A 14,080-nucleotide genomic window follows, 5' to 3' on the forward strand; every position below is an offset into this window, starting at 1 on the left:
GGCTCTGCAGCTCTCCGCTGCTGGTGACAACACCCCCGTCTCTGGGTCTGTCTTCACCTACTCTTTTGTTTATGTGTGTTCCCTTTCCTGTCTTTCAGGAGGCTATTCATCCTTAGAGTCAGGACCGAGTCCCATCTTTAGATCTTTGACTTTGTTATATCTATAATGACCCACCCTTGTTCTATCTGGGATTGGTCTAATGTTCTGGGTGGCGTGTCTTGTGGGAGGGCACATTCAACCCTCTGACCTGCTATCTTAGGTCCATCCAACAAGGGCATTCAGCACGTGCAGCTAAGGACTCCATCTTTGCCCTTCCCATGAAGCTGGTCTGAGGGCAAGGCAGACAATGCAGGTCCCAGCTGCATGCTGGGGAAAAATGCTGAAGACTCACACCCACGTTCTCTGGAGCTGTCAAGCTGTTGATTCTTTAATAAACACTTGGGAGGAGATGTGTCAGAGCAGGGACAGTTCTCTGGGCACCTCGGCATGGGGCCCCTCCAGATCAAAGAGGCGCTGAGTGCGTGCCTAGCACCTCTGCAGATTTCATTATGAGGCAACCTTTCCTGCCTGGAGTTCAAGCAGCAAGCAAGAATGTGACTCCAGAAACTTCCCCCTACATCTGGTGCAACCCTTTAAATTGACTTGTTCAGGTGTGTGTGTGTGTGTTTACGTACACATATAAAGACAGGGTCTCTCACTGAACTAGGCTAGACTCTAGAAGAATCTAACAATTGCAGAAGGGGCAGCCATGGCTCAGAAAGCTGGCTTGGGGAGCCCCTTCCTGCCCAGCTCATCCCTTCTGCTGTGTCTCTGTGCCCCCAACTTTTCCCTGACCCCTGCCCTGTTTTTCTTTCCACAGGACCACATCCCTGTCCCTTACCAGCCAGACTCCAGCAGCAACCCCTCATCCACGACGTCCTCCACGCCTTCCTCACCAGCACCCCCCCTCCCCCCCAGTGCCACGCCGCCTTCTCCCCTGCACCCTTCCCCACAGTGCACAAGACAGAAAAAGAACTTCAACCTACCAGGTACCTCTGTGCTGGGGAGACAGCGGATACCACGGGGCCAGGTGGGAGCGACGAGGGGGGCATTGGGTCACTGCCAAAGCCAACTAGCATGGGACCAATGATCAGAGTCAAGGAGGGGTGTGGATGTGTGCTTACCTTACACGGGGCGATTGTCCTATAATACCACATTTCTGCTTTAGAGGAAATGTGAAGTAAGCATCACTGACTCTATTTGACAGATGAGGAAGCATAGACACAGGGACTCTTCGAGCGTGTCTTTGGTTTAGCAACAAGCTGATGTCTTTACCTAGCTAAGTCATGAGGCAGAGTAACCCACTCCAGAGTTGGCCGTTGTCTGGTGAGACAGATTGGTTGATATTGGTGGCAGGGTGCTGTGCTGAGGATCTCAGGGACACATTTCTGTGTAGGGTCACTTCACAAGTCTCAGCCCAGGTGCCAGACATGGCTCAGAATGGACAGCATGAGGTCCTGGATTCCAGATCCACACCTGTCTATCCTGCCCTCTCTGTGTGACCTGATTCTGTCACCTCAGTGTGTGAGAGAATGGTGAAAGAGCCGCTTGTGAGGCACTAACTCCTCACCCTCCCTTGTCATTAGACCTGAGATGGAGCTTTCTCTGCTTTCAAGTGAACCAGAACTAAGACTGCTGCTTCCGCCAGGGCCCAGCCAAGCCAACATGTAGGTCCCAAGAAGGCTCTGCCAGCCAGGTCTCCATCTTTATGCTACCTGAGCAAGGGCTGTTGAGGTGGCTCGGGGTGGGGTGGGGGAACCCTGCTGCACAAGCACAAGGCCATGAGTCATTCCCAGAATTCATGTTAAAAAAATCCTGGTTAGTGACACATGCTTGGAGTCCCAGCACTGGGAAACTGAAGGCAGATGGATCTTGTGGGCTCAATGGCAGCCAGCCCAGCCACAGCGTTGAGGTCCAGGTGAAGTGGTAAGGCCTATCTCATAAATAAGGTAGACTGAACCTGAGGAATGAAACCTAAGGTTGACTTCGTGCACACAGCAAACACACACACACACACACACACACACACACACACACAAACACACACACACACAGTACAATCGGATTCACCTTCTGTGGAAGTTAGTCAATTGATATTCCAAATGCAATCAGCAATGTCACTTGTGGGAATTTCTATTCAGGCACTGGCACAAGGACACCAGGACCTGTGTGTAAGGACACTAGTTGTTGCAACAGTGAAGGACTGAAATTGTGTCATGTGCCCATTAAGAGAAGGGCCAGATGCACTGGAAGGATGCTCTGCCACCATGTGAAGGGACTCAGTACTCCACAGAGATTTCCCATAATGCAAAGACGCTCATTGTGGGTTTTAAGTGCAAAGGATAACTGCAAAATAATTGGTATACTATCCTTCTGTTTCTTGTGAATCATTTTCACATATTTATGCGCCGCATGTATAAAATCTGCCAGGACTTATTGGCTGTTGCTAATGAGCAGAGAGGTTTCAGCTTCGTTGTTTGTGGTGCTGGGGACTGAACCCAGGGCCTTGTGTGTGGGCAAGCACTGTATGACTGAGTGTCATTTCCTTGCCCACGCATTTAGTTCATAGGGAAAGCATAAGAGCGGTTCCTCCCACAGTGGTTGAGCCATTTGACACCACCAGCAGGCAGACACTCAGGAGTTTCTTTCTGGGACAAGCTCTCCACTATCCTCCTGCCTCTCTGCCTCTGGAGAGCTGGCGTCATTAGTGCGTGTTACCACAGCTGGCTCACGGAGGGCTTGTGTCTTTCCTACTTTCTGTCATGTATGCAATGGCAGCGGATGTGAGTAAGTGAATGCAAGTGATGAGTGTGATGCTGGCAGGGAAAACAAAATGCAGTCTTCCAGAAACGCAGTCAGGACACCCCCCGCCCTAGCAGAATCTCCCAGGATGACAGGCTCTGGCTCTCTGTCACACTCTTGATTCTGAGCTCCTGGAGATGGGGAATGGAGCTTGGAGTGTGGCTGGCTGTAAGATGTTGAGTTCTTAAGGCTATGTAAGCTAATGCTTGGATGTAACTTTATCGCTAGGATTGATTAATCGACAACATTCAGGGGTTTCCAAAAGGGGTTGTGAGGTTAATAGCCCATTTAACGTCCCTGGTAACCTCAGAGCACATGGGAATGAGATGTTACTAAACCAGGTGTGACATGTGCTGACTGGGTGTTGGTGACCACATCTGGTCCATTGGATTGACCACTGTTTTCCATCGTTTCCTGAGACTTCCTGCCCTGTGGATAAGCCTAGTGTAGGTCAGTGAGGAGCTGCTCTGAGCATAGATGAATCTGGTTTCAGACCCCAGCTTTGTTTTGAGTGGCTATCATGTCCCCATGGCAAGAGGCATGAAGGGGCTTCTGGGTGGAGCCTCCAAATATCCTCTGTCTTTGGACATACACACACACACACACACACACACACACACGCATACTCTCACTTATATGTACATGTACCACACACACACACACTCATGCACTTATATGCACATACATATACTCATGCACTTACACTCATGTACACCACTCCAGGAAATAGAAATTTCTAGTGCCTTAAAAATGAAGAAGCAGAGTAAGAGTCTTCCTTTGGTAGATATAGCAAGATTTCTTTTTCCTTTCCTTTTTAGTTTCATGTGTATATACAATGGTTGGTATAGTCACCCCTCTTATTCTCTAGTATCCCCATTTATTTCCCTCTGAATCATTTCTTCCCACGTTGTCCTCTAGTGGCTACATCAACAGAGAAAATGGCATCCTTCCCCCAGCAAACACCCACAGGCATCAGGTTCTCAGGAAAAGAGGGGCTTCACGGGTAACTCCTCTGTCTGTGGGGGAAAGTTGGGGCCCAGTCTTGTGCAAGTGTCCACTGCTACTGTGTTTTCATGGTTGCCATGGCAATAGCATATCCGAATGGCAACATTGTGTCAGCCTCTTCTCCACCCTCTGGCTTTTCAGTTCTTTCTGCCCTTTCTTCTGCGTTGTTCTCTGGGTTCTGTGTGTGTGTGTGTGTGTGTGTGTGTGGTATGTATGGTGTGTGTTAGTGTGGTGTTTGTGTATATGTGTGGTGTGTATGGGGTGTTTGTGTGATGTGTGTATTGTGGGGGCATGTATGTATGTGTATGTGTGGTGTGTGTGTACATGATATGTGTGGTATGTGTGCATGAATGTCTAGTATGTATGCATGTGTATGTGTGGAGTGTGTGTGTGCATGATATGTGTGGTATGTGTGCATGAATGTATGGTATGTATGCATGTGTATGTGTGGAGTGTGGTGTGGAGTGTGTGTGTGGTGTATGTGTGTAGGTTCATGGTATGTGTGTGTGAGTGCATGGTGTGTGTGTGGGAGGGGTTCGTGGTATGTGTATACACATGGCACATTTTATATAGATGTCTCCCCCATACACGGTCATTTATTGTGCGCACTTTGGCCAGATCTGTTTGTATTAACCGTCACGTCACCCTATAAGGGCTGGTGGGACTTCTAAGATCCCACGGGGTCAGACAATACCTCCTCCCTTCCTCCTGCTCCACATCACTGTGCGATCACGGGGGTTCATTCACGTGCTCACTCTCTATCCCCTCCAACCATACACCAGCACCACAAGAACAGGAAACCCAACAGTGTCATTTCTTTTATGCCCCAAACTGGTGAATGCTACTATCTATGGGATAGTACAGTGTTTGTTGAATGAATAAATGAATGAGCTAATGACTTCCCAGGACTCTCGTTTCTCATCTTCAGGTTGTCTTTCTGTCCTTCAGATGCCATCTGTCCCTAAGAGGCACATATTGAGCACCCGCTGTGTGTGCCACTTGATGTAGAGCCACAAACAGCCTGACATAGTTCTGTAGTGTAGGAATCTCACTGCCGCTGTAACAAGTGAGCCCAAGCTGAACAGCCCAAAACAGCACAGCAGCATCTAATATTAGAAGCCCTGAGCAGGCTTGATAGGGGAGAAAACTCCACGGCCCAGTGAGCCCAGGTTACCCCAGAAGCATTTTCTTTCTTTCTCTCAGCTTCTGTGTTTGCACCCCTTCATTCCTCATTATTCTACCTGGCCTTTGTACTGTGTACCGGCTGGTTTTGTGTGTGGACTTGATACAGGCTAGAGTCATCAGAGACAAAGGAGTCTCAGCTGAAGAGATGTTTCCATGAGATCCAGCTGTAGGGCACCTTCTCACTTAGTGATCAATGGGGGAGGGCCCAGCCCATTGTGGGTGGTGCTGGAACTGGGTTCTATAAGAAAGCAGGCTGAGCCAGCCATGGGGAACAAACCAGTAAGCAGCACCCTCCATGGCCTCTGCATCAGCTCCTGCCTCCAGGCTCCTGCCATGCTTGAGTTCCTGTCCTGACTTCCTTCAGTGATGAACAGTGATGTGGAAGTGTGAGCCAGATAAATCCTTCCCTCCCCAAGTTGTTTTTAGTCATGGTGTTTATCACAGCAATAGCAATCTTGACTGACACAACCTGTTTTCATTGACTCTCTTTGACCTCTGACTTCCCTCTCATAGTGACTTTTACAATCACACTGGGCTCATCCACACAGCCCAGGATAGCCCATGTCAAGAGCCATCTTTAAATTTAAATCCATCTTTAAAGTCCCTTTGCCATGTAAGGTCATGTAGTCACACTTCTCCAAGGTTAGGACTTGAGCAACATTTATTAGGCCAGTCTTGAACACATGGCCTGTTTCTTGAAAAGAGCTTGGCAATCATCCCACCTTTACTATGGGTTGAGTCCCTCACTGTAGTCAGAGCTTGGTGGGACTGGGTGTCGGGAACATCTGGGCCCTCTGAGATGTAATAGTTTCTTATTTTACAATTTTAGCCTTTTGTTGAGAAATGGCTGCATGTGAGATTTGCACCGGACTGTGTAACCAACAAGGCTCCTGAACTCATGAGCTCCCTTTTTTGTGGGGGGAGAAGGTGGAAGTTGTACTTTGTGACCTGGAATAAACTGTTTCCCAGACTGCATACCTGTGCTCCAGAATCAAAATAACCCCAGTGGCATTCCAAGGCTATGCCAGATCAGGAAATGGGCTAAGCCAAGAGCTTATGCTTTGGCGTCTTAGATAAAAAGCAATGATTTTAGTCACTCTTCAAAGTGGTTTCCACCTACATGTGTGGGGACTTGGGGCTCCTGAGGTGCTGGGATTTACTTTCTGTCCTGAAGGAGCTTTTTTAATTGACTCCAGCCTCAAGGGGACTGTTTCATTTGCTCCCCATCCCCCCACCCCCCATCCCACTCCCACCCCCACCCCCCAGCAACAAACTTTTAGCACTTGAAGCTGTCTGCTGTCTCTTGGTTCTAAATCATTCTTGTCTGTTAGTTAAGAGATCTGGGAATCCTTTTTTTCACCACCTGCTAATGCATTCATCCCACAGATCTAGGGCTCCTGGAGTCTCATGACTATCACAGTCCAAGGATGCTCATGTCCTTGTGGAACATGCATGCAGTCTCCATGCATTCTCCCATGTGCTTTCATGCAATACCAAGCACTGAGTGAAAGCCGTATAGACAATTTTCATGTATTGCTGAGGGACTCACCACCAGAAAAAAATATACACATGGTTGGCACAGGTATAGTTTGTTAGAGAATTTTTTTTCTCACCCCGGATCAGTTGTATCTGCGGATGAAGAAGAGCCAAGGCCCCAGCTGTCCCCACTCAGAACCCACTGTACACTTTCGAGGAGTGATGGTCCCAGAATCATGGACCTGGGACTAGTATTGTCCCCATTTTGTGTGTGGACACAGACATGGAGAGGTCTGCTTGGATTTTACAAGGGACATAAACAGAGCAAACCGTGCTAAGGAATCAACTTCTAGACTCCAGATCCAAGCCCTGGGTCCTCACAGGGAGGAGTCAAGTGGCGGTGAGCAGTCCCCATCTCTGAAGGTAGTCAAGTTGCTTCTGGTACTGGATTCTGCAGTAGCATGTATATGACCCCATCTCTGCCAACCACTGAACTTATTATTGTGGTGGGGGGGATGTAAAGCTGTCTGACCTGTGCAACCAGAAAATTAGAAACCTTGACCAGATGTAGAGTAAGTTGTAAGACAATAACAGGTGGGGTTCAGGAAACATATTTTGTATAATTACTCTTGCTAAGCCTAGAGATTATCCATGCTTATGGTAAGTGGGGGAAAGCCTGCTCTCTGAAAAAGCAAAAAAGACAGGAGAAAGATGTTCACACCCTAATCCCCAAGCCTGTAACTGCTGTGACAAAAGCATGGGGGCAGTTGGGAATAAATCACAGACTTTGAGGAGCACAGATTATCCTGGATTATGCTAAATTCAGTCCCATAGGGGGCAGGCAAGGAGGCCAGCAGGAAGTGATGTCAGAACAAAGCTGAGACTGGGGAGAATTGCTGGGGAGCTGAGCAGTGCTAGGGTTGGACTCTCTGTGGCCCATGCTTGCTGGGAAAGGTAAACCACCTGCCCCAAAGACTTGGATTGGAGTCTCCAGGGAGCCCAAACCATATATACACCTTGTTCATGACTTTTCAAGACATGTTTTCCTGTTCCAGCCTCCAGACTATAGAGCAATGGTTGTGAACCTTCCTAACACTGTGACCCTTTAATGTTGTAGTGACACCCTACCTCTCCACCCCCACCCCCAACCATAAGATTATTTTGTTTCTACTCTGTAACTGTAGTTTTGCTACTGTTATGAATTGCAATGTAAATATCTGATAATGCAGGATGCCTGATATGTGAACCCCAAAGGAGTTGCAGCTCACAGGTTGAGAATCACTGCTATAAAGGGATCTGTTAGTGCTGTTGGGAGTCACTACAATTATTGCCACTTTATCACAGTAGAAAGAAAATAATTCAATGCAAAGTTTGATGCTGAAAATTTGCATAAAAGCAAAAAGTATTCTTTGCTTGTAAAAACAAAGATTATTTTGGATTATAATTTTGTGGTGGTGGTGGTGGGGTGTGTGTGTATGAGAGAGAAAGAGAGAGAGAGAGAGAAGTGTGTGTCACTGTGCCTCTGAGAGGGTGTGGCCTGATTTTAGGGGCTGTGAAATGTTAAATGGTTGGGTCCCACATATTCCTACTCCCTTATAATTCAGGGTGTCTGCTGAAGCGTGGGCACTCTGGGGGTGGACAGAGAGTGACTATGCAGTGACAACAGGAATGAGACTTGGTACCCAACAAGGCGACTCTTGGGTGGTACTCACACTGGTGTTTTCTGTTTTTTGCAAGCTTCCCACTACTACAAATATAAGCAGCAGTTCATCTTCCCAGGTGAGTGTCCTGGGGACTAGCCCTCTGAGGAGCAGGGGTTGCTGGGGCTGGTGGAAAGAGGTAAGAGCAGAGAGGAGACTAGTGGGGTCTCCATACTCCAGGATAACATCTGGACATGGAAGAGAAGGTGAGGGTAGGAGATTCCAAGAGCACCAAGGGACCTAGGGATACACCCAGCATGGTAGAGGCCCAGGAGGCCAGGAGGTCCAGCAAGTCAAAAGGACCTGAACTGGACAGAGATGTGAACTGAGTGGTCCCCTTGACCCAAAGGAGACTCAGGAGTGAGGAAGATTCAGGGATGGCAGTGGATGCTTGGGCATCCTGTCTAGCCCCTTTGGTGGTGAGGATGTTATACAGGATCTCTAGAAGGCTGGTCCATCTCAGTGGGTGAGGCAAAGGAAAAGGAATCCATAACACAGGGTAGAGCTGCTGGCTGCTGTGTTTCTTGGGGGGTGAGGGTTATGGGTTCTAGATTTGATCTCTGAGTATCTGCCCTCTGCCTCTCAGATGTGGTGCCTGTACCAGAGACGCCCACCAGGGCACCCCAAGTCATCCTGCATCCTGTCACCTCAAATACAATGTAAGTGACCTCATCCCCTACCCCAAGCTTCAGTACCTCCAGCCTTCTTGGTTCCTCTGCTGTCACTTTTCCTCAGACCTGAAGGACAGAAAGACACAGGACATGACTCAATAGAAGGGGGCCGGCACCCCAAACTGAGAGGGAAGTGATACGAGGCAACGTTAGTGCCCACAAGCCAGCTCTTCCTGTGGCTCTGGTCCTCCGTGGCAGCTACAGTTTCTAGAGGTCACACCGGTACCTCACAGTGCCCGCCTCATGATTCCAGACATGTTGTCCCAGGCAACAGCTAGACTTTAGTTTATAGCATGGTCTCCCTTTGTAAACAGCGTCCTTTAAGCTGAGCCTAGTGGCATCTGCCTGGCATTCCAGATGCTTGGGAGGTCAAAACAAAAGCATTACAAGTTCAAAAGCCAGTTGGGGCAACTTAATTAAGGCCCGGTCTCAAAATCTAACCATCTAAAACAGACTGACGATGTATTTGGTTGTGTGGGTGTAGATTCAACTCCTGGTCCTGGGGACAGGGTGAAAGAAAGAAAAAGAAAAAAAAAAAAACAGGAAACATATAGTTTTCACCTGGGATCAACAAACTCTAGCCTGTCAGACAAATCCCATCTGTCACTTGTTTTTTTTAAGTAAAGTTTTATTGAAACATCACCATGCTAGTGTATTCGCAGGGCCTTGACTGGCTGCCTTCTCCATACGGCAGGAGGGTGGAGTGGTGGCAAGGGAACATATGGCTCCCCAAAGTCAATAATATGGACTCTCTGGCCCCTTACAGAAAGAGCCTGCTAGCCTCTGTTATTTATACCACCGTAAAATGAGCAGAAGCTAATTTGGGATGATTTCGAATATTCAGTGAATAAGGAAGAGAAACTCGCCCCTTGGAATTTCATGGTGCTAGAATGTCTTAGTGTGCTTTCGCATCCTGTTCATGTATCTGTGATTCATGACAAAGGCAGTTATGATCCTTACAATCTTGTTTTATCTTTAATGCAGGGATACTGATTTTCCCCTGGGATTCTGGGCTCTTATTGACTATAGAGTGTCATACTCACGTGGAATTCAGATCTCCCTGCAGTAAACAATGTGGCCGCAAACACAAATGTCTTGGTGTATGCACCCCTCCCCCCGCATGACCCATTGCTTAGACAACCAGAGAAGTCACCCTCCTTCCCTTTTGTGCCTGTGCCCAAAGTTTGGGGCATGTTGGGATGTGACATGAGTTTACAACTCTCAATTTTGCCTGCTTCCCTTTTCCTTTGGCCTCCCTAATGGCTCTATCCCACTTGACCTGCTTCAGGACTCCACTAAGTGCGAACACGGTACATCTCTAAAATCAAAGGAGCAGTGTGTTGCCGGCAGGCACTTTGCTGACCTAGCTCTCTGGGTCGGTTCTCTGCTGCTCAGAAACCAGCTCCACGCTTTGTACAAGATGAACTCCAAGTTATTAACGATAGTCAGGGTCACCGTGGCGGTTCGGGGAGCTGCTCGCGATCTGTTTAAATGTGTGAGGAGTAATGGGCAGGGAGACTGCAGCGGGAAGTCATTGAGTAACCCTGGCAACTGGAGTTTCACCTTGAAACAGAAAGGGCTGGGCTGTGATTAGGCAAGGAGAGGGACTCTTGTGTTGTCCTGTTTTCTTCACTGTTCCTGGGGACTTTCATCTCACTTCCTAGGGCTACCCCATAAATAATTGACTAACACAATGACCCTCCTCCTGTTTAGCTTAGTCGCAGGGTCCTTTACTTAGCTCCCTGAGATCTGGGGGGCTGTATGAGAAACTCCTCCCACAATAGGGTGGGTAAGGGAGTTGCTAAACTTCCATTGGAGAAATATAAAGAAGACACTGTTTCCCTGGAGAAGGCTTTGTCCTGCCTCTTCTGAGTGTTGTGTGCAGTCTGTAGTCAAGCTGCTCTGCTCCCACTGCACCCCATAAACACACATCCTTAAGTGTCAAAAGCTTCTTCCAAGCACCCCTGTAAACACTTACTATACCCCACATCCCCACCACAAAACTGCGCATTCGACAGTGCCCTCACCCTCAGTACATAGCCAATTATATCATCAGCACACAACAGCGCATCCCTAATGCCCTTAGTGTGCTCACACCACTCAGGACGAGTTCTACCGCACATCCCATCACCCCTTGCGTTGCTCACTCATGCCTAGAACGCGACTGTAGCTTTTGAGATTTGTATGCTTGACACAAACACACACCTGTGTCTTCCCACCCAGCAAAGCCCCTGTTTTCCTTACACAGATCTCGATTCCATGAGATCCGCCAAGTTAAACTCCAACACCATTGTCTTAGTCAGTAATCTATTGCTGTGAAGAGACCCCGTGGCCAAGGCAAGTCTTACAAAAGAAAGCATTTAATCAGGGGCTTCCTTACAGTTTCAGAGGGTCAGCTGGTTATCATCAGGTTGGAAAGCATGGCGGCAGGCGTGGCAGGCATGACGCTGGAGAAGTAGCTGAGAACTACACTCCGATCCACAGGTGGTGGGGGTGGGGGATGGGGGTGGGAGACGACAGGAAGGCCAGATGGACGGACGGACAGACAGACAGACAGACAGACTGACTGACTGGGTTTGGTGTGGGCCTTTGAAACCTCAAAGCCTCCCTCAGGGACATACTTCTTTCAATGAGGCCACACCTCCTAATCCTTTCAAATAGTACCACTCTCTAGCAATTAAGCATTCAAATGTATGAGCCTATGGGGGTCACTCTTATTTAGACCATGACAGCCATGAACTCCCAAATGTGCCCAGTGAGTCTCTTTTCTGGGAATTCCCACAACACCCCAGTACTTATTTAGTTCACTGGAAACTGTCTACCTTGTTGCTTTCAGCTCTCCCCTGCATCTATCTACAGTTGGTTCTTTCGGTTGTAGATAAGGCTTCCCTTTATGGCAGGAGCCATGGAGCCTCCTCTTACTCTAGTCTCCTTTTAAAGACATGCCTGGTGCAGAATTCTAGATGAATGAATGAATGAATGAATGAATGAATAGACAAATGCGTTGATATTACCAGGACTGAAGAGATGGCTCAGCACCTGAGAGCCCTTGCCAAGCTCTTGCAGGGAGCCTGAGTTTGGTTCCCAGCACCAGCGCTGAGTAGTGTGCTAGTCTTATTTCTGCCGCAATGATGAACACCACAGCTAAAGTCAACTCGTGGTAGAAAGAGTTCACGTCAGCTTACAGCTCTCAGGTCACACACTGTCACCGAGGGAAGTGAGGCAGGAACCTGGAGGCAGGAGCGGATGCAGAGGCCATGGAGGGTCTGCCTACTGCCTTACTTCCCATGGTTTGCTCTGTTTCCTTTTCTACACAACTCAGGACCATCTGCCTAGGGGATGGCACCTCCCACAGTGGGCTGGGTCCTCCCACATCAATCATTAATCAAGAAAATATCCCACAGACTTGTCAGCAGGCCAATCTATTGGAAACATTTCTCAGTGGAACTCCCATGAGCTTCCCAGATAACTAAAGTTAAACAAAACAAAACAACAACAAAACAACCATCCCGGGTGGCTCAAAACCATTGTACCTCCAAGTCCTGGGTATGAGTGCCATCTGACTTTGATAGGTACCACAAGTATGTGCACACACCTCCACACAGACACATAATTAATAATGAAACTAAATCTTCTTTTTTTTTTTTTTGGTTTTACGAGACAGGGTTTCTCTGTATTGTTTTCGAGGCTGTCGGTCCAGCCTGGCCTCGAACTCACCGAGATCCGCCTGCCTCTGCCTCCCGAGTGCTGGGATTAAAGGCATGTGCCACCACCGCCCAGCTAAATCTTTTATTTTTAAAGACTCTCCTAGGAGATTCTGAAGCTGAAGTTGGAAATGTGATTTATTCTTTCCTGGTGTTACAGTTAGGCCTTGGAGGGGTTGTTCTCCTGTGATGTTTTTGCCCGCTTAAAAAGAAGAGGTTGTTTTACCAGTTGAAGCGAAAGCCATAAAGGAAAGTGAGCCCTGAGCAAACCAGGGGATTTCTTTTAAGATAATGGTCTCGTCAGCTCTTCCTCTGCTCACCAGTGCATTGTTTCAGACCCAAGTGTTGAAATGACAGGGGGAGATGAAGGTTTTGTGGCCACAGTGTGCCATTTTGGACTCCTGAGTGGGGCGCACCCTAAATTCAGAGTTGTAAGGGTCACGGGTGTTTTTCTTTCTCTGATTTACAGCTTGGAAGGAAATCCATTACTTCAGATTGAAGTGGAACCAACCTCAGAGGTAAGAATTGGAGACAGGAAAGGTGGCTTTGGCTAGAGGTTGGCAACCTGCCCGATGTCATTGATGACAGAGGGAGGAGGGTAGGGAGGTGGGGTGCAGAGGTTGTTTGATGGATGTTCTCACTCTAGGACAATTAAGGAGCTGTGGCTCCTCCAGGCATCGAACCTAATGGGCCGTTCCACTGTGTTCATCCTAGCAGAGACAGTTGGATAGAAATTGGCCTGTGATTTGCATTTTTAGGTAAAAAATTAGCTCAGGGCTGGAGGACTTTGGAAGGGGGATGTGCCCCGCTGCCTTTGAAATAACATACAGCAGCAGGTAGGAGTCCCAAGGATGCTGGCTTGGCAACGCAGTGAGAAAGTTCTAGGTTTTCCTCCCATCTGTGCTAAGGAAGTAAGGAAACGTCCCGGAAATGGCCACTGGGTCTGCCATCTCGGCCCTACTGTGTGCCCTAAGCTAAAAGACCTAGAAGCAGGGCTTTGGGAAAGAGGCCACATCCCATTCTGAGACAGAAGAGGCCCACATCCCATTCTGAGACAGAAGAGGCCCACATCCCATTCTGAGACAGAAGAGGCCCACATCCCATTCTGAGACAGAAGAGGCCCACATCACATTCTGAGACAGAAGAGGCCCACATCCCATTCTGAGACAGAAGCAGTCACCTAGAACTGATCTTGGGAGCTGCCGTTTCCTGCGTTGATTTCCCTCAGTGTTACAGACAGACAGCTCATACACTTTGGGTCCAGTGAAGAGGTCACTTTCTGAGGTCATCTTACCAGGGCCTCCAGGGCTTCTCACAGGGTCTGGCGTTTGCTCTTCCCTTGCGTGTTATAAAAGAGTCTAATAGGTGAGACACCCCTGAGCCTAGATATCCCTAAGTCCTGTGCATTCTCCCTTGATGAATCCCAACTAACCCCAAGAGTCGTGTGTTTAAAAAGGTCTCAGTGCAGCTGGGCATTGGTGGCGCACGCCTTTAATCC

The 14,080-nt window shown here is 48.3% G+C and overlaps 1 protein-coding gene across 2 annotated transcripts in view; it reads left to right on the forward strand.

Moving 5' to 3' along the window:
• The window catches only part of Ksr2 (kinase suppressor of ras 2), a 352,893-nt gene that overhangs the window by 271,632 nt on the left and 67,181 nt on the right, over positions 1 to 14,080 (forward strand). For both annotated transcript variants that reach the window (XM_013119781.3, XM_013119782.3), the window contains exons 10-13: positions 860 to 1,028; positions 8,245 to 8,286; positions 8,794 to 8,866; positions 13,052 to 13,100. In XM_013119781.3, the coding sequence (XP_012975235.1) occupies positions 860 to 1,028; positions 8,245 to 8,286; positions 8,794 to 8,866; positions 13,052 to 13,100 (333 nt within the window). The remainder of the gene's footprint in view (positions 1 to 859; positions 1,029 to 8,244; positions 8,287 to 8,793; positions 8,867 to 13,051; positions 13,101 to 14,080) is intronic.

The sequence above is a fragment of the Mesocricetus auratus genome, unplaced genomic scaffold, assembly GCF_017639785.1.
Source record: "Mesocricetus auratus isolate SY011 unplaced genomic scaffold, BCM_Maur_2.0 Super-Scaffold_100025, whole genome shotgun sequence".
Lineage (NCBI taxonomy): Eukaryota > Metazoa > Chordata > Mammalia > Rodentia > Cricetidae > Mesocricetus > Mesocricetus auratus.